Raw genomic sequence first — 26,794 nt, forward strand, 5'->3', positions numbered from 1 at the left:
AGCCTTAACTCGACTGCTTATTATTTATCGATGGAGATTGATTTAGAGCGAGCCACGGCGGCCCCCATGCTCATTTTCGACGGTCGCCAAACCCCGATGTTTTTGCAACGGGCCCAGCAACGCGCGGGACTGTGTATACCATCTTTCTAACCCTTTGCGCTCTTGCGTCGACGTCGGTTCTCGTGTCTTGAGATCATCGAGTGACGCTCGAGCTTTTTGTCATATTGAAAGCTATTTTATAAATTTCTATTTTATAGAATTTAACGAAATATTTTCTAGAAATCTTAAAATCGTGTTTTGCGACTTTGACGGTAGCGATAGTGACGTAAATCTTGACGTACCATTTGATAGTGACTCGTGCAACAGTTAACAGCCCTTAACAATTTTCTAAAAGATTAGAATCGAAATATAAAAAAATTAAAATATAAAGAATTTTCTAAATGTGATAAAAATTATTTTGAAACGTGGCATGATCATTTTTAGCGGCGCCTTAGAGTCGGCCGCAAAGGGTTAAAAGTTAAGAAAACGATCATACACGTAATTCCTAGAGCAACATTGATTTTGTCCGCGACTCTTAGATCTTCCACCATAATGAACACCATGTATTTTCGAATGAAATCACTGTATATATTATACTTTGACACTGCATATATTTTGCTACTCTAATGCGTACTTGGTCCGGTCAATTATCAAATCCAACCCGTCCTGGCGAGTCAGCTGTCACTCCATCGAACCTCCACGTCATATCGACGCTAATGGTCGGAACGCCGTCTCGCAGGAATCGTCCGGAAAAGTCCGGTGAATAATTCATCCGTGAACGAGAACGTCACAAAAAGCGGAAAGGTGCCCCCTGCACTAAATTCGCGGCCGGCTATAAACGTTCACGGCGACGGCGACGGTGGCGGTGCCACGACAGGCCGCGATCCAGGGTACGGCCGCGCGCGTAACTTTTTACACTCAGCTGGACGTGTCGCATATGAAATATGTAAACATTCATGCTCACCCTTTCGCTCGGCACGTAATCAATCGCGTGCGCCCTGTCGCCTACAGTCTCCCGAGCGACGACAGCGCCCGCCCGTCGTCGAACCGTACTTTTCCTGCCCGTTTCGTTACGCCCCCCCCTCTTCGAACTACCACCCCCGCGGACTTCTTCGTTTTCCGCGTCTCTCGCCGCGAGCTCTATACACGAGATAGAGAAAACTCGGGTTTGCGATCGGTTTTTTTTTTCAACTTTCAGTAACGGAGCCGACCATAGAACCGTTGAATTTTTCAAACAGACGTGCACCATCTGAACTCCGCTGAACTCGGAGATCCGGTTCGCGATCGCTCGGTAGATAGACGACGTTCGGTGTCCGGCTATGGGGAGATGTTTGGAGAGGTTTGTCATGGACCTGAGATTTCCCTCGAACCGAAATCGACGATTCGCGAGCCTCGAACCGGGGGGAACCGGCGCGCCGCGATTTCCTGCGGTTTCGCGGGCCCCGCTCGACTTCTCGTGTTTCGTCGTGGCCCGTCATTTTTCTCACGGCTCTTGGCTTACGCCGTCGTCGCCTCCTGTCGCGGGCCAACGCTCTCCTATCACGCTCTCCGCGGACGCCGAAAACGATTGACCGAACCCGCGCGACCCGCGTCGGCCGATCCGCGGAGACGATAGGGTTCTAGCAATTAACCCCCTTTGCGTTCGAGGATTTGAAACATTTCGAGCGCTTTGATTTTCGGCCGTGATTTTGTCTTTAAGGATGAAGCGAATTTGATAAGAATCGAATTAGATAAGTGAAAAGCATTCGAATCGATCGAACAGCTGATTCTTGTAGGAAACAAAATCCACAGTTTGGCAGAAACGCTAAGATAATTTCGATTGCTGGAAACGCAGAATCGGGGAGAAGATTATGATTTTGGGACTTACCGGCCGCTTTTCGTGATCACCATCTCCGTGCCGAGTTTGTGGAACTTCTCCCACAGCTCCTTGCCTTCGAGGGTAACTTTCGGATCGTCGACGACGCCGTCGTCCTCCGGCGGCGGCATTAGAGCCGGGTGAGGGCCGGCGAGGGGATGATGGGGGGCCAGAGGGTGCGGCGACGCGTGTAGCATCCCCGGCGGTAGATGGGGCCTGAGGGGCCTCATCGTCGGACCACCGGGTCCACCCTGATGGTGGTGGTGCAATGCTGCCGCCGCGGCCGCCAGCACAGCTGCTTCTTCGGGCGTGTGCGGGCCAAGTCCTAGACCTGCAAAATGTCATTAAATAGATTGTGTTTGTTATAATCGTTCGCGGCAAGTGTCGCCAATTAAAATAAATTATTGATACTGCCAGGTGATGGATAAGAACGCGAGATGTACTGTTTAATAGGTTCTGTACAATTTCACAGAAGGGTATTATAATTAGCATATCAAATATTAATATTCCAGGTAAATAGGATGTTAATACTTCTAAATATAGGATATAAATATTCTAAATTATTATAATCTATTCTAGATTAGTAGGACATAATTGTCTTTGAATATTACATATACATATTTTTGAATATAGGATATATATATTTTTTAATATAGCATATAAATATTTTTAGATTTGGAATATTTGCACTCGAAATCATTTTAACAGCAAAATCACACCAGTTGTTTCATATTTAACAATTTTTCTAAAATTGAATTTTGTTGCTATAAAAATGATTTTAGATGGTGACAGAATAATTTTAGTGGTGCCTCAGAGTCAACAATCGAGTGCAAAGAGTTAACATTCTATAGACATAGGATATAGATATTATATATCCAACATAAATAGAACATAGATATTAATATCCTATAAATAGTATATAAATATTGATATCCTATATAAACAGTGTATAAATATTAATATCGTATATAATCAGTGTATAAATATTAATATCGTATATAGACAGTGTGTAAATATTAATATCGTATATAACCAGTATATAAATATTGATATCCTATATAAAGAAGATGAAAATACTGATATCCAACATAAATAGAATATAATTATCACTAAAAACTTTATTAATAAACTATTTCCACCCTAGCGTGTCCAATAGTTTTATCATATAACTACCTAAACACTATTACTATTATCATTATTATTGTTAAAGGTAACATTTAATTATCGACAGTTGTCGCCCGCAACTCCGCGAATAAAATCGCGAAGGTTCGCGTCGGCGGTGTGTTATCGCGGCGAGGTGTTGAACGATTTAATATGATTAAACGATAAACTCTGTTGAGCCCGTGCCGTATCGCGGCGCGGTCTCTCGAATTGGTAATATTCGATTACAATTGCCGCGCTCCTTAATTAAAATATTATTAATCATTCGTTTCAGCGGATTTATATACACCGACCGGGCTCGAAAACAATCGCGGGCATTGTATCAATTTTCACCGGGGAGGGGGCCGGCCGCGCCGATATTACCGGCCCGTCGCGAGACCGCACGACAATCATCGTTGAAAGACGGTTGATTAATCTCATTTGCAAATGAACCGCGCGTCGGCAACGAGCCAAACAATTATTTTCCGTGCACGCGCGCTCGCTCGCTCGCTCGCCCGGCCTCGGTTTTTCCTGCCGGGGGAAACCGCGGATGATTCTTGGGCGTTCCAGCGTGATCAATCGAATCGATCGATTTACGAAGCGGACAATTGGCCGCGGCATAGATCGCTTCGATTGACCCCGCGGGGACGTCAGACGCTATTTTTGTAAAGGCGGCTGCGTCTACGCGAGTCCGGGAATTCGACTTTACGCGATCGTCGAACAGAGTTCGGCAACATTAAAATAACATTTTATTGCAATAGCTGGTAACGCACGATTTAGATCTTTTTCCAATAATTCCACCTCCTCAGGGATGGATCTATTTAATTGTTTGTTTTTTATTTATCATCTCATTTTATTCGACGGAGTTTTTCTGACATTATAGAGGGATTCTATAGCGAATAGATTCTCATTTTCTTTACGCTTGGTATAATTATAATCTTAAGAAAACTAAACATACGTGACAGTATCCCCGAAGAGGTTAAATCTCTGTTCGAATAAATTATTAGAATATCTATTCGAATAATTTATCAGGATCGAATAAATTCGAACGATTTATCCCCAGAAAAATTATAAAATTATTCGAATAATAATGCGGATACTATATCGAACAATAATTGTTTAATTGCGATGTTCGAATGAAAAGAACTGTTCGAAGCAGTGGATAAAATAATTTTTGATCGACTTTGAAAAATTGTTCAATTTTAAAAATAAAAATGAAATGATTGGAACTATGAAGACGATTGCACGTCGGCAAACGGTCGCGTTTATTTCCTAAATAATGCCCGGCCGCTACACCGACGGCCTGGCGCGCGTTCATTTTATTTACAATTTGATTCGCTGATCGATTCGGCCGAGTACAATTAGCAGGCTGGCCCGTTAATGGGTCGCTTAACGAAACGGGTCACGTGACGGCGACGCGTTGGTCGCGCGTCGAAACGGCAAGCGTATTTATTATTTCCGAATACGAGTGCCGCCGCGGGGCCATCTGCATAAAATCCTCGTAAATTCTTCGGCGCCCCCTTTTCAACTAAATTACAGAATCGATAAACGCGCGATCATTAAGACAATGACCGAACAGCGCCGGACTTTTCCGGGTACGGGGGAGACGATCTTATCGTTTGGAAAATCTCGATTTTAGCAGCCGATAGCGTTTTTTTTACCAAAATTAAATATTAGTGGTAAACGATCGTTTTAAGGGAACAATTTTAGGTTATTTTAACCTAATGATTTTAGGTTATTTTGACGTAATAATTTTAGGTTATTTTGACGGAACAATTTTAGGTTATTTTGACGTAATAATTTTTGGTTATTTTGACGTAACAATATTAAGTCATTTAACGCAACAATTTTAGGTTATTTCAGCGCAACAATTTCGAATTATTTGAACGTGATAATAACTTGGTTCCTCGTAGAAAAAACGTTGGGAAAATCGGTTTTTATTATTTTTTAACAAACAATTCGTGAACAATGATTGTAAAAATACTGCAAACGATGCTGCAAAATTATAAATATCGCAACCATAAAACTTTCGTATATCTGTAATTCTCTCGATATTTCTGAGCTTCGTAATTTTTCACCAGCAACATTTACAATTTAAAAATTTGCAAAAAATTGCAGAGTGTGGGTGTAAGGGTTCTTGACACGTCTTGAATTTTTTTATAATTTTAAAACACTGAAAAGAGGGCGTAGAATTGATTTTCCGATCTCACCCCGTAACTACCCCCCCATGATCGAGATACCTTTTAAAATAATTACCGTTCACCTGTACGGCTGATACGGTGACCCGAATTACAGTAGAAATATCAAAGGAAAATAACGAAAGGAACTTTCGGCCATTTAGTGTGTACCGGTAGGTATTGCAATTCCAGTTGGAAGCCTAACCGAAACCGATCTCACGGAATCGTCGGTTCCCACGATTTCGAAACCGCGGATCATCGGCGCGGCGCGCAGAAACGCTACGCGGAATCAGGATCGAGGCGCGCGCGCGCGCGCGTTTATGACTAATGACGCGGTTAATAGTCAGCGGCACGGGCTCCCGGTATTTTCTGTTCGGCTTTCGATCGATCGATCGCGCGCGGCTGCGAGAGAGCCGGCTCTGCGCCGCGCCTCTCGTTTCCACTAGGCGTAAAGGGGAAAAGAGCGAGGAAAGGTGGGAAAAAAAGGAAAACCGGAGAGAAGAGAGAGAGAGAGAGAGGGGATGAAAAAAACTAGGCGGAACCTGTTGCCACGTTAATGACTCGATGATTGTTATCGTACAAAGTGCGCGAGCGCGAGCCGATCATTAAATCGATACCGTTCGTCCGTCTCGTATTTTCTCCTTGTCTAAATACGGGATCGGGCCGATTCCATCTTGTTCCCGCGGTTACCGACCGCCGACACGCGGTGCTCAGATGCTAGACATAAATAGCTTTTCCTTAATTATCTCAATTTATTTCTAAATATTCTTTTTTCAACTTATTTCTACGTATTTGAATTTATTTCGAAATATTTGAATTTATTTCGAAAAATCGACTGACGGACCCACGAAAACAGCAGCAAAATTGCTACTTTAAATCATAATTTATTTGATAAATTTACCGGTAGACATACAAAACAGTAGTAATAGTGTTTATTTTAATTAAATAATTTTTCGCTCGAACGTATCTATTTTAATTTATTTTTAAACTCTGCCGGTCGAAACGCATAATTCTAACAGAAATATCTCATTTATTTCTTTATTTCTGCACGCAGGCGTAATATAATCCTTTGTTGCAGAATATTTGTTTTACAGCTAGATAAACTTTGTTATTTTATTTACTTAACGGAACGAGCGTTCTTCATTGCTGCAATTTATTTATTTAAGAGAACGACTGTGATTTATATAGCATCCTGCGAAGTAATTTGTAATTTACCGATTTAATTGTGTAACTAATTATAGTAATATAATAATTATGTGATAACTACGTAATATAATAATTGATAATTGATTTATTTAATTAATCTTATTCTTATTTCTTTATCGATAGCAATTAAATATAGATATATTTAGGGAAATATAGAGAAATATATTTATATTTATAGAAATATAGATTAAATAATAAATCGGTATTGAATGCTAAATTCGTTCGAAAAGCGCATCGAGCTTATTTTCTAGCGTGCAACGTCTTCGAGGCAGCCGGGATTCGACGAAAAATCTGCTAATTGAGATCGAACCGCTCGACCGGAATCAGCTCGCGAACCAATCGGCCTCGGGGGGGGGCAACCAACGCGAATCGCCCGCGTTACGCACCGTTTGAAACCGCCAAGATGGAAATTCGCAACTCGGAGAATTCTTTTTCATACTCCTGCCGGCTTTCCCGATTCCCGTACAAGCGTCGGTTTCGCAACGCGCCCGGATCGTCGATATCGACGCGATGAATCGCGTAGAAAAATCGACCGGCTTAAAGATTTCCATCGATCAACCGGCGGCGTCCTGCTGCGATAAAAGCGCACGATTTTTCTTCGAGTTCGCAAAACCGCAAAAGTCGAACGCGCCCGATCGAACGTAATTATATATAATTATTAGATTGTATTGGAGTTAGTAACCTCTCGCATTCGCAGCGACAAAATATCTTGTGCCGATCATATTTATAAATCTATACATCTCTATAAATCTATCTCTATATATATCTATAAATCTATCTGTATATATATAATTAAGCTTTCTAAAATAGTAAAAATTAACAGAATCGTTCCACAGATTGAGATTAATGAATCGGTCGTATAATGGAACATTATCACGACGATAATAATAACGTCAACGCACGGCCTGCCAAAGCTAAAAATTCAAAGAAACCACTTCAATCGACTCCAACAGGTATAATCGCACGAAACTTGAACGATTCTTTCTTACGAACAACCTCGTGAGAATTGCGTGAAATATTAATAAAACAATTGTTAACGCTCGCCCGACATAAGTAATACAACCGTAACCTTGCCCGTTCATTTAATACGACACGCGTAGACCGGTCGGCGGGTGTACAAATAAACAAACAAGCAAATAAACAAAAAAAAATACATAAACAAATAAACAAATGAATAATGATTTTCGGTGCGGTCGAGCCGCGCAGTTATTTATTTTACGGTCAGAGAAAATCGCTGCGGGACGAGCGTCAAAAACGGTTCTACTCCCCCCCTCCCCCCCCCCCCCCCCCCCCCCCCTGCTACGGCTCTCTTAAAATTCACCCCCAGTCGGTAATTGCATCGCGGGGTAAACATGCTCGCCGGACAAACGACGGAAACGTTGTTATTATTGACGTGAATAATATTATTGTAACGCAAACGAGCGATCCCGCCGGCAGGACTTAATTGAATCCCATCCCGTGCGCGGTGTATTGTTGCATCGGCCATGATTAAATCTGCTCGGCATAAATTGGCGCGGGGGGGAGGCGTTCGACGCCGATCGATTTCCACCACCACGTCGATTTTACGCGATTCCGGGATATCGTATTTATCGATGATAAATCCGGGCCGCCGCGGCGCGGACGCGCTTCGATTTTTCTCGCGTCCCATCGATACCGTTCCGCCGATAATTACCGCGATTTATGAATCGGCCGTGTTCCGGTATAATTTTCCGAACCACTTGCTGGCCTCGACTATTTTCAATTATTATAATTTAAGACGGAGAACAAATTCTGCGCGATCCTCGAAACTAGTGTGCTGCTCGCTCGCTCGTTGATCGAGACCCCCCTCTGCCGATCCTCCGACGGTCATCTCCCGATAAATAATCGGCCGATTTCTAACGATTTCTACCGATCGCGGCCGATCGTCGCGCGCCGATAAAATATCAGCGGGCCGCTCGCGGGGAAACAAGAAAAATTGCCTCGGCCGTGCTCGATAAACGATCAGGAACCATTTTTTATCGGGAGAAATTTCACCTGGAAACACGGACCACAATGCCGGCCGCCCATTAATTGTGCCGCTTTCTATCGGAACAGAGCTTGCCGCGCGGAGTTTTTCGCGTTTACCTGCGCCGCACGCGCGAGCGGAACCGCCGCGAACAAAACGCGTCGGATAAGCGCGGGCGAGAGCTTTCGTTCGCACGGTCGAGCCTTTTCGGGGAAATCGAGGCTCGTCGGCTTCGCTAAAAAATTGATGGCGGAGATTGTTAGTATTTATTGATAGAGAGAATTTGTGGGGACGCGGATTTCTTAATTTAATAACTTGCGCTCGGGGCTATTTTAATTCAAACCTTGTTATGTTATCTTATTATATTATATTTATTATATTATATTTATTATATTACATTTATTATATTATATTTATTATATTATATTTACTATATTATATTTATTATATTACGTTTATTATATTATAGTTGGGCTCATTAACGTAATGCTTGGAATTTCGGCACTTTTTCAAATATTATGCCAAGTTTAATGACTTGCTTTTCTTTAATATTTGCAGCAAATGAGTTCGCCATTTAATTCACTAAATAAGTCAATTAGATAACTGAATAAATTTAATACGTTTAATACTAGTCAGAAAACATGGCATCTTTAGAGGCGGAGGATGAAACCTATATCGTAACAAGAATTGCGTTAACCGATTGACATACTCTGTCAAGACCAATTCGCGATATAATAAAATCTCTGAATTAATTTTCACATAAAGAAAGCTACGAAGACAAATTTAGTGTTAATAACATCGATCAGTCGTAACCATAGCACCAGTATTTAAAAATTCTCCAAATAACTCCAACATTGCTTATCTCTAAAAGAACGCGTCACTGAATTAAATAAAAAGAAATTAATATTTTGACTTAGGGCTTCCTTATAACGGTGCCTGCTGCGTGGAGAGACAACAGGGAAGATTCCGCGAAGTTTCCCCGAGAATCGCAAATGACTTCGACACGGACTTCGCGGCGGTTTTCCCGGTGTCCGCGGGTCCGGGATGTCGCGCATGCCTCGAATTTCGAATTTGAAAGACATCGGTCGTGGCCTGGCGAGATTAATCGCCGCGAAGCTGCGGTCAGTTGGCCGGCAGCCCGACTAGAAAACTAGAGGATCGCTCGGACATCTCGCCGGGAAAGCAACGACGAACCTCCCGGCGATTTCCTCCTCGCCGAGAGAAAGCAACGTCATCGCGACGAAAGCGAGTCCCAAAAAGTCGTGCCCGAAAAATGTTTTCGCCGTGTCTTCGTGCTCCGGCTACGAGCTGGGAGCCTCGTCTCCAGCCGAGATGCCTCGAGTTTGCATTCGCCGACGATCTTCGCGGTCCCGTGTACGCGGAAACGTGCGAAGAATACGCCTAGGCGCCGATGACAAAGACGGGGGACGATTGTCCGAAACCGCGGAAAGCTGCGTCGCCTCCTCTCGACGATATTCGATTAGGATGATCGAGCTTCTTGGCTAAACTGAAACTACATCTCGATCTTCTTGACTGAACTGAAACTAAATCTCGTATTCTTGACTAAATTAATTCATAAAACAAATGTAAGCGAACTAATAACATAAATGTTCTACCTCTGCCAAGAAATGATAACAATGGAAATAGTAACCGCGAAGACAGTGTTGCTGCAACCAATCAACTCCCACGACGCCGATTCAAAGTTGGCTCGAAACTACTAAATATTAATCCTACAACCTATTCAACAATCACAAAGATCAAATAACATCGTTCACCAACGAATTCACTTTTAAACAACTAACCTAAAAGCTCGGAAGAACGGTCAAAAATTGATTTAACGCCGGGTCGCCGCGTCACCGATTACGTATTCCACGATTAAAAGCCATAAATACCTCGACACCATTTGCCGTCACGTTGTCAGAACCCCGTCGCTTTGTTTCGACAACATTTGCACGATAATCTTCGGACCGTTTCAGCACGAATAAAAACGCAACATCAATCTCACGGCGCACCATCAGTCAAACGTCTGTTCCGAGCTAAGATGGCGTCCCGCGGGGAGGCGCTCGCGGTGATAGTTTCTAGCGTGGAATCGGCGCGCTAGTAGGGTGATCTATAATCGAACCAATTGCGCGAGTTTCCGTCGAAAGAGAGGAGATGATGGAAAGCGATTAAAGGTGGCAGCTGCGTCTTCGGACTGTGTAAACTGCGCGGAGGGAGCCGGGTGCGTGCGCACGAGAAAGAGAGAGAGAGAGAGAGAGAGTGAGTGAGCGTGAGAGACAAGTGCGTGTCAACGGGTGCGGCGAATTAATTCATCATTGAAGTTAACGAAGGGAATAACTAGTTGTAGCGGACGAGGTGGACGCGTGTAATAATCAGATGTCAGATAAGACACCGCCGCCCGGCTGAAAATCGTTCCCGCGCCGGGTCGGATTCGCTGTTTGACGCGGCTGGCGTGACACGGCCGATACGACGGTGCCGACTCGACCGATCCACGCGGTGCTAATCATCCGTTTGTTCGACCGGGTCGGGAATCAGAAAAGTGGATCGCTGAGGCCGCGGCGATACGACGACAGCGATTTCCGGTGGCCGAAGCTGCGCCGTTTGGTTCGCCAACGTAGGAAAGGTGACGTTACATTCAAACAGCTTCGTTTCCCCTTGCTCGACGATTTCCTGTATTCGCCGCGATCGCGCGTGCGCGAAACATCGTCAACGGTTCGACTGCCGCCATTTTGAAAAGACACGTTCGCCCAGCTGCGGATGCAATTAAAAATCCGAAATAGATTTCGTCCATTAAATTGTCAAGCCGGCGTCCTGCTCTGTACCTCCGCGTAATTTATTCCGCCGTTTTTCAACTTATATTTTTTTAATTTTAATTTAAACCGCCGATTCCGCGCCGCGGGTTTTTCGAATTCCGGACGTAGTTAAGAAAAAATTCGAAGCCGGATGTCTCGCGCCGTTCGACCGAGCCACGATTTTTATCGGCCGTGCTGCCGAGATCCGGGCCGCCGTTCCATTAATTAACGCGTTCATTTAAATATATATTTCTTCATCGAACATGCCTCGTCCGATCCGCGGACAATGAAGATTTCTTGGAGCACGGCGATCGGTCCGGGAACAACCGGCGCAACGTTTTCGCGTTTGGTTGGCGCGCCGCTAACGATACAACAGCAGGAACTTCCTCGTTTGTCCTTCTTTTCGGTACACGCTCGTTACTGCAATTATTCGTAATTACCCGCGATCCGTGCGCCCCGGAATGAATAATTACGGGGTCCTCGGTTCCGCGCGCGCGGCTTTCGAAACCTATTAGAACGAACGGATCCGCGGCGGCGGATCTTTCGAACTCGCTGGGCGTGTTGTTGCTTTTTCGATGCCCGGCCGCATATATTTGCCCCATCGATGGAGCACGGAATCGAACGAGATATCCAACGGAATTTGCATTCGCGAGATCGGTCACGGAATTTTCTTCGAACCACTTCGCGTACGATTCCGCTGTCGAGGCACACTTTTGGTATTTTTCGCCGCGAACGGAACACCGCCGTCTTCGCGACGCTTTTGCAAACTTGTTGACGAACGTTTCGTGACGCTGTGTGGAAATTTGTACGCATCGGTGTCGCTGGAATCGCACGAATAAGAGAAGGCTCTCTGGAAATCGACGAGTTAATCGAAATGATATAGAAACGATTTTTACTCTTCGCATTGGGATGAATTTGATGGTAATATTGTTTTATGGGGTTTGAAACTAGTTTACTTTTCTGTGAATGTTTACTATAGATTATCTAATGGTAATTTGTTGTAATTCATTACGTATAATGGAAGCATTTATTCTTTTGGCATTTATTCTTCGATATAGGGTTGGTAAATCGTCAATATTTGAGTATAGATATAATATTATACGTAGTTTATTAATATTAATGTTTAGTAGTTTATAATATTAAAGCGCAGACAATAACTGCTCTATGGCTCCAATAATTGTATCAAACGACTGTCTTTTTACGCGCGTTGTATTAAATTAATTAAAAGATGAGGAATTATTTTTTAAATTTTGGCACTTATTTCTTTATCTTGTTTTTTTTCTATTATAGTAAGTTCCACTTATTATCACTCGTTCACTTTTCTCACTTGTCCGTTTGATCACTTTTTCTTCCAATCTCGTAACGCAAAAGATTCGTCCTGTTAAAGTATTTGTTTTACTTGTAATAATTGTTAGAATGTTATTATTAATTTTTCAGTAATTATAATTACGTGCTGCTGTTGTTCGATGCACTCAGTTGCAATATTTTTGTGTATACGCGCACCTTCCACACCCCCTGCACTGAACTCTTTTATATGGTGATCGAATTTAACTATACAATGTGCATTGTTCTATCGTTATGGTCGCGTTTGAGATTTTTTAAAACTAAAGAGAGTGGAATTTTGCCTTTAATATTATTAACACTAAATCACCACTTGCACATTTTACAAATATCGTAAGACTGTTTTCACTGAGAATTATTTTTATATTTACGGGAATTAAATTATATTTCTTTAATGTGACACATATTATCAAAACTGAATCTTATCATTTTTATAAGGCAAGTGTCAGTCACTTTCAGATCTTGGTTTTTTTAGGGTTAATATCAATTGCTTCTTGCTTTAACTTTAGAAATCATCATGGTTGGGTGCTGCATGTTGCATAAAATTGCATGAAAAGATCCACGTTGTTCAAGCAGACATTTATAAAATTTTACATTCATTTTCACTCGATCGTTGATCACTTTTAATTGAAAATCTTCTGTGTAGATCACGTTTGCTAATACTTTTGTCATTGCTTCCACGTCTATGATATTATCAATGTATATTGAATATAGTCATTCTTCGCTATTGCATTTTCCGAACTTCTTCCGTATTTCATTCCAAAGCAAAATTCCAGCAGGTCTCTTCTCCATCACGAAAATAATGTAAAATGATCACAGCTTCAATGCAAGTATCACTTAATAAATTAATTCTCCTCGATTGCACTAAAGATTACACAGTCACCTTTTCCCTAATTAGAAATATTCTCTCGCTGTTACCAAACTCGCAACGCACTGTATCACGCGTCCGTTCGCTGCGACCGTTCTCCCTCGACGATTAGAATATTAAAATCAAATAAATAGATATTAATTATTTATAAGCAACGATGCACAGAAGACGTGTTTTCTGCACCGTACCACGAAACTAAGAATCGACGGTAGCATCGCGCAGCCCTTCGACCGCGTTATCGCTCGTGTTCTGAAACAAATCGGACACGCCTAACCTTGACCATAAAACGAAACGACGTCCCACAGCGCGATAGAAAAATTCAGGAACGTGCTTCAAACCTGGATAAATCAGTCCGGCGCGTTTCATAAAGCAATGATCAGCCGGTCGGTCGCAGAAAAATTCGCGAATCGCAGCTACCGAAATATCATCGCGCGATGGCAGTTCTCCAATCTGCGTAGCGTCAACGACGAGTTGCGCGATTCATTGTCGAATTCGTTCGAATCCGGGAAACAATTCGTCGGTAGCTAGTCGCGTTGGTGCGGCAGAACATTCTGCAAGACGTCGAACCGGCCGCGTATCAAACTCGCGGTAGGACACGTCACCGGCGATCGATTATCGTCGATCGCGTAGCAATCTCCCAGCGCGGCGATCATCAATCGCGACGAAAAGTCCTGGCAGACTCGCCGTTAACAGTGCCACCGTCGAGATTAATTTCCAGGCGGAAGCGGCTCCCTTTCGCTCTCCTCGACGATATTTCGTTCCCCCGCGATATCGTTTCCAATCGCGACCGTTCCCGATTCGCCGGCGGCGTAAACTTCGAAATTCGCACAACTTGTCAATTTCCGCGCACTGTTTCGACGCGAGCCTCTCGTCGCGGGATTCGCGAAACCGTTCGATCCGAGGAGGTTAGAGTCACTCTGCGGTATTCGTTAACACTGTATCACACCGACGAAAACGGCCCGCGCACATTTTCCGATTCGCCGACACGGCCACGACGCAGGCCTCCTCCTGGTCTCTCGGGGGCCCCGGCTGACAGGCCACGTCCGTTTCGAGCGCCGATGGAACAAAGACAATGCGTTCTGGAAATGATATCGGTGCTCCTTGGCGTCGCTCGTTTAACGCGAAAGATATGCCAGATCGATTGCATTATCGGGCCCGGGCCGGCCCCGTAATGTATTGCCGACGTGCGGCCACGATTTTTCCTTCCTCAGCTGTTCGCAGCGGCGCGCGCGCGCGAGCGCGAGCGCGAGCGTTCCCCGATCCTTATCATCTTTCCTGCGCTCTGTTCCCGGCGTTGCCCAATACACGCTCTGCCCGACAGTGTTTTCCACAGTCACCGATCCCTTGCGAAATCGGACCCTTAAACCACGGCCTCCGCGAACGACGTTTCGCCAAATCTTTTCGAGGCGTTTCGCGATTCTTCACTGGTCTCGTTCTCTTCAGGCTCGTCGAGCTTCTTCGTCTTCGTTCTGTTTAGGTTCGTGAAGCTTGGTCTTGGTTCTGTACGACTTTTACTCCAGCGAAGCCTGATCTGCTCGATGGATCGCTGGAAAAGTGCTTCCGAAGTCGTTTCATTGTTGTCACAGTCTCCTGTTTCAACACTTTGCTAACTAGACTCTCAAATATTTTAATATTATAAGTATTTTAATATTACAGGTATTTTGTAAGTTTTCTGTAAAATAGAGGGAAGTCAAACGTTTCTTTCTTTCCTGAATTATTTTGTCGAATTGAGGCATAGCAATGGCGGTCTAAATTATTTAAACGCTTCTTCTTGATTTACGCAATTTTTACACCAAACGCATCCGCAGTGATTATAACTTAGAGTGAACACTTTGCCTAGACTTTCAAGTATTTTATAAATTTATTATAAAATAGAGGGAAGTCAAACGTTCCTTTCTTTACTGAATTATTTTGTCGAATCGAGGCATAGCAATGGCGGTTTTAAATTATTTAGACGCTTCTTCTCGATTTACGCAATTTTTATATCAAACGCATCCGCAGTGATTATAATTTAGAGTGAACACTCTGCCTAGATTTTCAAGTATTTTAATATCATAAGTATTTTATAAATTTATTATAAATTAGAGGGAAGTCAAACGTTTCTTTCTTTCCTGAATTATTTTGTTGGGGGCAGAGCAATGGCGGTCTTAAATTATTTAAACGCTTCTTCTCGATTTAATTTCTACATCAAACGCACCCGCAGTGATTATAATTCACAGTAGAATAAAATTTGAAAACGGGAGACTGAATCGCGAGATCGAAGAATATCGTTAAATTATTCCGTGAAATCTCTTTTCAATCTCACAAAAGTGACAAATAAATCTGTACACGCGTCGTCGGTCTTTAAAAATTTCCACGCCATCAAGTTGGTTAATACGGTTAATATAACAGCCGGATCCACGTTTACAAAAACGGCGAATAAATGTGTTCCGTCGATCTCTTTAAAAATGTTTAAACCATCAACTCTGCTAATATATATATATATATTCTCGTTTACACGTTGATGATAGAGAATTAAAAAATTGAGCAAGAAATTCTTGGCACCCGATCGACATTTTCACGCATTCTTTGAGGATGAAAATCTAATGTGAATAGAAGTAGTATCGCGAGAGACGCGTCGCTAAAACTGAATAAATAAAATGGTAGAGCGAACTCGGTTGCAATTTTGCGAAAATTATATTAGAATGAAAGAGATCTTACGCAGAATATACTCAATATTACTCAAATCATAGCGCGAGCCTTAAATAACCCTAACCCTTGATTTACCATGATGAAAACATATTTTCCTCGTTTTAAAAAAGATTTCGACTCAGACTTTTCGTCAAATCGGCGTTCGTTTTTCTGACGGAACCACCAATTCCCGTGTCAGTTCACGACGGAAATATTCGCGGCTCGTCTCGTCTTCACGGCGATCCGATTCAGGGCGCAATTAACGGTGTCGCAAGCGTAGACGCGGCTCGCGTGCGGCCGGACAAAAGCCCGCGGCCTTTTTTCCCCGATTTTCTGGCCGTCGCGCGACGGATGCGTTGCGCAACGCGGACGGGCCGCGGAGAGACGCGTGTTCCCGCGGTAAGCGGCCGCTGCTTCCGGTTTCCACAATGGGCAACGCGCCAAAGCCGACGAGGACCAAAGCGCGATCGCCGCGATTTTTATCGGTTTTCCACGGGCTTCGGCGATCGTCGGCGGTAATCGGTCGCAGGGTGAATATTTACGAAGAGTCTTCTTAACCCCCGTCTCGTTCGCGATTTTCATCGTCTTTGCGGCAATTGCGACAGTTTAAGCGATTCGAGTGTTTATAATGCATCCGCATATTTTTGCATGCGCTCTGTTATTTTTAGGAGAACCGACGTCAGGCTCGACGACGTTTAGCTTCTTTCGACGCGGTGTTATCAGCGCGAGAATATATATATAAAGCGGAGAGGCGAGGATGTTTGCCGCGAGAAGGGTCTTCGCGTGTTAATTTGCATCGCGCGATGGTCACCTGTGCAGACTTTTCTGGTTTTAAAGGAAAGATATCTAGGCAGCTCGAATGTAATATTTCTGAAGAACGCGCGACGCATAGCGCGTGGAAAGAACGACGAGCGATAGCGAAGAACAATATTAACCCATTACTACTTTCTTTGTAGTTACAAGCATAAACAGTTTTTCTACTGTAATAATCTCATAGAAGAAAAAGGGGAAATTTAAATTAATTATTGTTAAATACCGATTACAAGACTTATTCCGCTACGATGTCTTTCGAAACCGTATTGATTAGTATATTTTCCTTGACGGAACGAGAGGAAATTAAATTCCCAAATTTCGACGACAGAGGGATTCGAATTTTGTTTCAATTTTACAGAAACGACTGGCAATTATATTTATTAAATTATTTGCGAAACGTTCGCCACGAGCCTGACTCGTTGTTACAGCGCAAGGGGTTGAAAGAATGGAATAACATTTATACTTAACAAGATAGATAGGCGAAGGGTTAATACAGCATCTTTGGCACAGCAAAACGCAAACGTGCACAATGTACAACAATAATTATAGAAAATCAGTTCGCCCGCGTGGAAAATAAATATTTAAAGCAAGAAACTGTTTGCCACTGAAACTGTATGGAAAAACGAGACAGAAGGGAGAGAAAGGGACTGGGTCCCTTAAATATTCCGTTTCTTCATCTCCGAGCCCCGACTGCGCGTCTTCTCCGAAAGCAAATCATCGACAGAGAGAGAGAGAGATTGTTATTACACGAGGGGCGCGGAAAACTTGCGGAGAGGCCACCTTGCGCCGAAAGAAAGAGTTGTTGCATTATGTTCCTTCGCTTTCGCGGACTCGAGATTGATTCGGGCTCGCCTCTGCATTAAGAAATGTGCTCCGAGCTATTGTAAATGATGTCTTATATTGCGCGCGCCGTGTATCGACGGTGTCTATTGTCTTGCTCTACTCGGCCGATTGTCTTTTTAATGTTTTAGAGACGAACGGGACGTATTGACGAGTCTGGCTCGCGATGGATATTACTCTGGTAATAAATAATTCAATATGTTCTTTAAAATTGGAATAAAACTCTAATCCCTTGATATTAATATTTATGTATACGAATAAAATTCAGGCACGGAATAAACATTAATGTTCTGTTCTTTCAGAGAAATTGTGCCGATTAAACGATTCCTAGTCGCAGTGACTGTGAAGAAAATGGTACGTCGAGGGGTTAATCCCTGTGATAACGTGACAGACTCGCGAGAAAGACTTCGGCGAGGCTTTGAGATTCGTTTTACATATTATTAATTTCTTTTAGATTAAATAAAATTTTTCTGTCGATCTAGAATCCAAAGAAAACGAAGACGATGAGGGAAAGAAAAATTGTTTCGTCCTGCCAAGGAAATTATTAAGGGCAAATCAGTGTTAATTAAGAAGAATCGATCATGGATCGAAGAAGCATGATGCAATTGCAGTTCAAAGAGCCGGTGTAATACTTTTTGGATAAACGACCATAGTCTTTTGGATAAAAGACCATAAAAATAAACGTGCGATTAATAAGAGCAGAATAGAATCATCTTGATTCTAGAAAAGAACGGAGGTATTGAAAGTTAAACCAGATATTATTCCATGTTTCGAATAAACAATTACAAGCCTATTTATTACTCCAAATATACTAACGTTATTCTAGATCTCGGACAGAGCAAGGAACGTTCAGATTGAACTAAAACCTGAGGCCAGGGGGTTTGACAATTAAAACTCAGTGCCAATCAACGGAATGATTTCGGTCTGACATTAATAATCCCGACGGTGTATTAACTGCTCGGGCACGTGATCCGGGACTGTTCGGATCCTGATGTAACGTGTAATTTCCTTTGTCACGAGCCTGCTCGGACACCGGTTCAATTTACGTCGCGAACGTCGTAATCGCTCGGAATCGGCAAGACGACCGTCTAAAAAACGCGGCGAGTTTTCGCGAGTTCGCATTTTTAATAATCTTCTAAATACTGTTTCAGCTTCGAATCGAGGCAGATCGCGGCGGGGAGAGTTAGGCCAGTTTCGGTGCACGTCGCGAGGTTGGAACATGATTCGACGAGAGAACCGATCCCGACACGCAGTCGTATTAATTTGCGAAACGATACGGTTGTTCGCCTGCTGTTTTTTCGCCGATCGAAAGACCAACGGGAACCGTTCCCTCGGCCGCGTGGGCGTTGCTCGTCGGCCGCGAGGAAACACGAGCCCTTCCAGTTTAATTCGATTTTAATTGACGTTTGACGCGGGGCAAGCGCCGCGTATTAATGAATTAACATAGAGTACACGGTGCCGCGGAAAAAGCATTCGGTTTCATTTAACGAATGGACGAGTTATCGGCCGTCCGATTCGCGACCTTAATGAACCTAACCCCACCGGGTTTCGATACCGCCGATCGACGGCGACGTTAACGATCGCTGCGCGCCGATTTTTCTCCGGCGAACCGGAAGCTGGGCGATTAAGGCGTTTCCTGCATTGTTAAAACGACCGCGATTCGAGCCATTCTCGACAAAATCGAAGGATCGGAAGAGGATCTCTGATCGATTGCGAGAAGAACGGAGGCACTCTAATCGACACGAGACATTATAAACTTAACCTGTCTAACTATTATTTCAATTTTCTAGCGACGAGCAATCTTGCCAGAATCGACGCAGAAGAAATTGACGAGAGAAAACTCTTTCACGATTGCGTCCCAAAGTCCTGCGACACGGCAACCTACTCGGAGAGCTTTCTGGATGGATTCGACGTCCGCGAACCGAAAGGGAAAGAGAATCGCGATGACAACGCGTTCCTCTTGAAACCGCCGTGAAGGCTGTTTCGCCATCGGATTCTCTAATCCGCCAGGAAGATGGCGAAGCCGATCATCCAGCCGTTGGAAGGATAAATCATCCGATCGACGTGAAACGGAATCGACGGGCAACGAGAGGGCGACGTCTAACAACGTCGTTCGCCGGGATTGACAGGCGGACGAACGGCCGGCCGAGCGAAAACACGGCTCGCCACGTTAACAAACCGATCGGCGATTCGGGAAACGAATGTATCGCGAGCCGGATCGGCTGCGGATGAATAAGCGATGGAACGGTTCTCTCGCGTGCCGCGCGTACGTCTTCCACCGACGATCATTAGAATCGTCGTCTGGCCTGATCGTCGACGGGCAACACGGACGGACGGAACATCGGCGCCGAAACGACCCACGGTTTTCGCAAACCGCGCAACAAGTTCCGAGCGACGATTTCCGCGGATCTCTGACGGAGTTTGTTGTCTCGAAACCTGTTCGCGCGACGCGCTCGTCGGACGTATCTCGAGATATCGGCGAGAAGCTTTGCGAAAGAAACGCTTGGCCTGGTTCGAGAAGGAATTTGCGTCTTCGAAGATCCGCGATAGTCTGCGATGGTCTATGAAGGTCTATGAAGTCTACGACGGTCTATGAAGGTCTAGAAAGGTGTATAAAGGGTCCTTGATCCCGGCCGGGTGCCAGGTCGGACGGATTCCGTTTTATCCGGCGCGCGGCGATAAAAGTTGCCGCCACGTTCCGGGAAAAGTCCGGCCGCGGCTCTCCGGCTGGTCCGGGAGTAACGAGTTTTTGAATATTCCCCAGGGCGCCAGGGAAGTCTGAACTATCTCGGTAGCAAGTTCTCCCTCCGTGGCCGTGGATTTCCGCGAATCAACTTTTACGGGCTGGACTGCTCGCGGAACTCGATACAGAGAATTTTCAACGAGAAAGAGAGAGAGACTCCGGTGCTCGAGCAACGCGCGGTCTTTAACTCTTAATTGTACTTTGAATTAATCGGAGGTGTTTTCCGTTTGAAGACGGGATCCGCGTCGGCTACCGTTCAGGCATTTCCGCGGCGTTTTCACTCGGAAGACCGGCTACTATAAGAGAAACTGCTCGTTAGAACTCGGACTGTCTGTCGGAGCACACAGTTCGCGCAACCTTGCACTTTCAACTGGGAGTTTTCACACACCGCGCGAGGATCACTCCGAACGGTGCCTGTATTCCCTCTTACGACGAAGCTACGGGGATTCTGGGTCTCGCGACGAGTCCTACGGGGACCATGGACGGAACGGTACACTGTGTTCGAGGTTTTCGCGTGGTTGGTGACGACTCGCGTCGTTCGCACAACGAGGACAACACTTTTAAGGGAGAGGGTCGTTATCACTACGTTATCGACACTGTTGTTACCTAGGTAGAGAACACTTGTTTCTGGCTCACCTGGTGGCGTGATGCCGTGAGGGTTGAGATGCGGATGGTGGTGCGCGCTATTGAGGATTCCTTTGCCGGGCAGATGGTGGGCCGTCGGGCCTGGCGAGCTAGTCGCCGGCAAGTGGGCCGCAGGATTGTAAAAGCCGGCCGCCGCCAGGGTGGCAGCGCTGAAGTAGCTGGCGACGACCACCGCCGAGGACGGATGCGACAATTCCCTCTGGCTGGGCAACGGCGGCGGCGTTTCCGGCGCGGCCGCCGGGCTACCGGGTCCGCCGGGCGGCGGCGACGCGCTACCTTGGGACGACGAGCCGCCCAAGATCGGCGGATGGGTGCTGGCCGCGGTCAGCAACGACGAGACGCTGAAGTCCGTCGGTCTCGGGGCGGCCGGGGCCGGCAGGTGACCGCCGGTAATGTGTCCGTTCGGGTTCGCGGACGGCGGGCCGGCGATCGAGGTGGCGAATGGCGAGTGCTGATTCAGAGCCGTCGCTGACGCGGGGTACGCCATCCCAGGCCCCCCCGCCTCGGCCCTCGGCCCCGTGTTCGCACCCTCGACCACGTTAGCCTCCAATTCTCGTCTACGTCGTTGACCTTCGATGTCCTTCGCGGAGGAGTCCACTTCCTCCTCCTCCACCACCTCCTCGACCCGTGATCGCTGCTGCAGCGCGGAGGGTTGCGGAGTGCTGGCGCAGTGGGTACCCCTGCACGCCGTGTCTTGTTCGAATCTCATCGAGACGGGCCGGGTGTGCCGAGTCGCGCGAGATTCCTCTTCGAGTGACTCAAACTAGAAGGACTTCTAAAATGCCGACCGAACTCTCTCTATTTGATCCGTCCTTTGTCGTACCGTCGTTGTTACAAACACACTGTGCAGCACTTCTCTTCGAGAGACACTTTTTCTTCTACGTCTTCACCGAACGTCTTCAGTTCCACCGCGAAATCGGTCAAACACACCGCTCTCGGGACAGAGTACGTTGTCCTTGTTCGCTGGGTTTCTATCGCGGCTCGCGTTGCCTCGGATATTACAGTCCTAGTCGCACTGTTCGAGCATCGGACCCGTCAACCACAACTGTTCGGTTCGTTCTCGTGCATGTTTCCGCTCGGACTAAGCCGGTCCGCTCAGGAGCGGATGCCGCGATCCTCGCTGGCCTCCTCGCGGTCCCACTGGGATCCTACGATCGCCACGGGCCCCGTCGCGAACCCGCCAGAGAACATTGTACGTCGCGACGGGCCTTGAAACAGAGCACCCTTTTCTCGCTTCGAAACTCGAGTGGCGAAACGGTTGCACTCCCCGGCGGAGACACACTTTTCAAAACCGGACGCGGCGAGGCAGAGAGACAGACAGACAGACAGACAGACAGAGGTGTAGAGAATGTGGAGGACAGAGCGAGAGACACGCGGGATTCTGGCGGTTTGTTCTCGGAGCACGTTTGCGGACACACGGATTCGGAGAGACAGAGGGAAGAAAAGTCCACTGGGCCACGTCCGAAGGAATACTTGTGTATTATATATTCACTTGTGCTTCGAGTATCCTGCGTTCACTGTTGTTCACTGCGGCGCACTGCTCGAGTGCTCACCTGGCTGATGTTCCGCGGGCACTCTGATCACCACACTGACGAAACCGGTGGGCGCGCGAGGACGCGGCCGATGAGGACGACGCGCGAGTAAACGGAGCGAGGCCGGCCGCGCGCACCGGCTCGGCGTGCTGGATAGAACGGCGTCCGACGGCGACGACGGCGACGATCGACGACGACGGCGACGGCGACGGCGGCTTCGACGACGAAGCCGGGGAGGACAGTTCAGTGTGCCGTGTCGGTATACCCGCAACGCGAGAGACCCGAGTGACAAAAAGGCGAGTGCGAGAGAGACACTGTGTGAGAGGAGAGAGGGAGAGAGAGAGAGAGAGAGCTCTAGTGAGGCTCGGCTGCTCTGCTGCTCCCGAACCTGGGCCGGAGAGCGGACGAAAGGTGTTACTTGGGTGGCGCCGCGATGGTCACTGAGCAGCGCTAGGATTGACACCTCCTCTGGGGGCTCACCCCCACACCTCCCGCGGAGGTGTTGGTGTGCTAAAGTCCTCGTCCGGATTCAGGGCGTGTGTACGCGTGGCTACGTGTACGGGCCCGGCGGTGTGTGCGTGTATACAGACGAGCGGAGTGTGCCTGCGCCGACGAACGGACGCGGGAGGCGTGAATGCTGGAGGGCAGCGACGCGAAGACTGAGACGGTGCAGGGGCTCCTCCTCCCTTCCCCTACAGCCCCGTCTCTCGGTCCGGCCTGGTGGGAGAACCTGCCTCGCCGGCCCGACTCGCTATAAGCTCGGCTAGAGCGCGAGCGAGACGGCGACACGCCGCCGCCACGGCGCGACGAGGAAGCTGCGAACGCTATAGAGGCGCCCTTCCCCGGCGTCCAACGGGCGATAATGAGCGCTCGTAGTCGGGATTGGCGTTCCGGCGCCAATCCCAGCGGCGTTGCTCTCGACGCCTTTCCCGACGTCCCTCCCCCGTCCCGCGCGCCTTTCGACCCTCTCCGTCCGTCCTCCTTCGACCGTAACGCTCCTTCTCTCTCGGCCGTATCCCCACCATTCCCGCCGGCTATGCACCACGCTTCCGACGGTCTCTTCCCTCGGTGTCTCTCCGTCTCGCGCGCTCCCCTTCTCCGTCCCCGTTCCACGAGCCGAGCCGGCTCTCCCACCGCCGCCCGTCGAAGGGTGTTAACCGCGAGTACGCCCATTAACACCACCCCCCCGCGACGCCCGGCTCCGGGGGCGGGGGAACGGCGGAGAGGGGGAAACTGCGATCGACGTTGCTCGAAGCTTCGCTGCCGCCCGAGAACCGTGTCGCGTCGATTGACACGCTGGATTTTTACCGGCGCTCGACTACCACCGTTGCGAACCTACGATACCGTGCACGGCTGCTCTCGCTCGTTAGATTAAACGTCTTCCGCGTTGCCCGTATCGCGGGACGTATCGCGCGAGATCGATTTTCGAAACACCGGGTTCAAAGACTTTCCCCGGATACGTTTCATCGAGAAGAGTCGAACCGCGCCTGGCTGCTGCGACGTTGCTCGGACCCCGACCGACGCACCGATGAATCGTACTTTCTTCTCGCGGGATATTCCCGTCGCAACGGAAGAGAGGAATCCGGTGTCGAGACGCACGCGAGACTGCCCGTGAAATCGCGGATCCGTTCCGGTCGTCCCGTGCAACCCGTCCGGATCGTGTGCCGGCCCGGATGCCGAAGCCGCGCGGATTCGGCGCAAACCGAGAGGCGCCTCGACAGACCCGTTTTCTCCATTAATCCGGCACGGCACTTCATCAGTCATAATTCAAGCCGATTGGCCGTGTCGAGGGCCGTCCAAGTTTTCCGCGAAAAGCCGAGTGAGAAATTTTCACGAGCTGTGCCAAAATTCGCGCTAGCCAGCGTCACGAGCATCACCGTTCCGCTCTCCCACCGCCGGCCATCTCCCCCCGTCTCTCGCCCCGGTCTCTTCTCGGCTACCCCCCTCCCTGCGGCCGCAGATCCGACGAGGAGTCGACCTGCGCGGCTCCGCAACCGAAGGAGAAACCGCCGGCTCCGCCCAGTTCTCCCCCACTCTCGCCGCCCGTTCCCACGTCCTCCGGTCACGTGACCGTCCCCCTCCGCTAATCCGCGTCACTCTCTACGACGAGTTTCTCCCCACCGGTCGCGCAGGTCTCGTCCCCAACCCCTCCACTGTTTGGGAACCTACTCCACGGTTTTTCAGCTCGCTCTCGCTCGTCGTGTGGGCCCCCTCATCCTTCGCGCCATCGAGTGTTAGCGAGACGCCCAGCGCGTCACAGTGTTGCCAAATCCGCGAGAGCTTTTCCACCGGTGAAGCGCCGCGCGAGCGCGCGCGCGCGCCCCGTCATTTCTAGAAAACGGTACGCGCGAAACCCACGGAAGCGGGGCCCCCGATATATACACGGTGGTCTCATTCGCCGTTGAACCGGGCTGACCGGCGAATCAATTCCGAGAGAGAGAGAAGAGATCGGGATCCACCGGTCGCGGACGCGGGATTTTCCTTGGCGGCGCGTTGTTATTCGACCGTCCTCTTGCCCCCCGCGCGCGCGCGCGCGCTCGCAGATAAGGATATTTATTATCTCGGCAGACGGTCCCGGGCGATGAATAAAAGATGGACCCTGCGCGAGGTTCCTTGATTTCGCGTGGAGCCCCCCCTCGGTGTCCTCGTTAGAATATCAAGCACCGTTTCCTTTGGAATTAGTACGTCGTTAGGAGCGCAAGCTGTTTCCCTTTTTTTCCCCCCCGATCCATCGTAAATCCTCCTTCGAGAGGTGTAGCGACGCTTCCGATGCAGTTTCACCGGGGAAATTAGCTCGTCCTCGTGCATCCATCGCTTCTGTGCGCGTCGCTCGAGGCTTTCGAGCACACCCGGTATTTACGACGGTAATTGGCCGCGTGCGTCGGTAACGGAGTCTCCCCGAAAGACGAGAGTCCGAATTAAGAAAACGATCGGGAACCGTTGGCATCGATCGCCGCGGCGCTTCCTGCTCGTTTCCATCGAATTCTGAAGGCAGCTGGCTAGCATACTTTAAGGAAACACTTTAAGTACCCGGGGAGTAGGTCTATCGATTTTCTCCGCGGCCGCGGAAATCCTTTCGTTTGCGGAACCGTCGACGATAATGGATCCGATCGATGCCGTGATTCTTCGCGGAGTCGACTCGGTTTTTCGACGCCGAACGTATTCTCCGCCGAGATCTAATTCTTGCCTCGTTCGCTTCCTCGAGCCGCGAGAGTTTACGCGAATATCGCCGCTCAACAAGTCACGAGCGATCGCGTTCGAAAACACGAGTCTCCCGGCTCTGTTCCATCGAACGTTCTAATCCCGGATTCCAGCGTGCATCGGGTCGCGTGAACGTTGCTTCGTAGAATTACTGGAGAAATTGAAAGGGAACTGTTTCGAGAATCCAACTGGCGAAATCAATCGGTGGCACCTGTGCTGTATTTCTCATTATACTAAATGGTTTGATCTTGCGTATTAATAAGTGAATCTGGTGTCTTCTGATCCGAGGCAAATTGATTTTCTACGGTAGCTTGTTCTGTAAATTCTTATAATTTTCGTTTCGATTGAGGCTTCTCATACAATAATTACCTAATAGTCTTATACAAGTAGTTGCATCTTATACAATAGCTCTGCTTCTCTCCTATCATGCGATTGCTTGCTTATTCCATTATGTACACATCCTTAAGGTGACCAATCTTTTAAAAAATGTTAAATATCGATTCAACAAGCATCCTATATATTTTTCTCTAAATCGTGAATGTTTATTCTTGTTAACGAATCGATTTTATTTATTAATCATCGCCTACGAGGCTTAGGATAACCCCTGCCTTGCGCTTCTTTGACACACCGTACTTAATAATCTGTTATCCATAATATTCTCGTTCTTTATACTCGTTCGAAAACACGCATCAAAGAACCGCTTTATCACGGAATGGAATCGCGGATGAACAATCGCGGGGAAGAGAAGAGCGGAGCCCATTGTGCGAGACACGCCGTTAGGCGATTGTCATGCGGGAAATTGAAATCGAATTTAAAAGCGCACGAACTTCGCGACCCAATTGTGTGTTCTATGCTTTCTCTGTAAATCTTGCGAGTCTCCGAAAAGGTTGGGAGAGGAACGAGGTACGCAATTTATAGGGTCGTCGGTGAATTTTTAAACGTTCGTTC

The 26,794-nt window shown here is 47.4% G+C and overlaps 1 protein-coding gene across 1 annotated transcript in view; it reads right to left on the reverse strand.

The window, feature by feature from the left end:
- LOC144470918 (uncharacterized) overlaps nucleotides 1-23,278 on the reverse strand; it is a 64,286-nt gene extending 41,008 nt beyond the window's left edge. The window contains exons 1-2 of the mRNA XM_078182509.1: nucleotides 21,105-23,278; nucleotides 1,907-2,225 (exon numbers count right to left, since the gene is read on the reverse strand). Coding sequence (XP_078038635.1) covers nucleotides 1,907-2,225; nucleotides 21,105-21,822 — 1,037 coding nt within the window. The 5' untranslated portion in view covers nucleotides 21,823-23,278. The remainder of the gene's footprint in view (nucleotides 1-1,906; nucleotides 2,226-21,104) is intronic.
- Nucleotides 23,279-26,794: the final 3,516 nt, after the last annotated feature.

This window comes from Augochlora pura, chromosome 6 (assembly GCF_028453695.1).
Source record: "Augochlora pura isolate Apur16 chromosome 6, APUR_v2.2.1, whole genome shotgun sequence".
NCBI lineage: Eukaryota > Metazoa > Arthropoda > Insecta > Hymenoptera > Halictidae > Augochlora > Augochlora pura.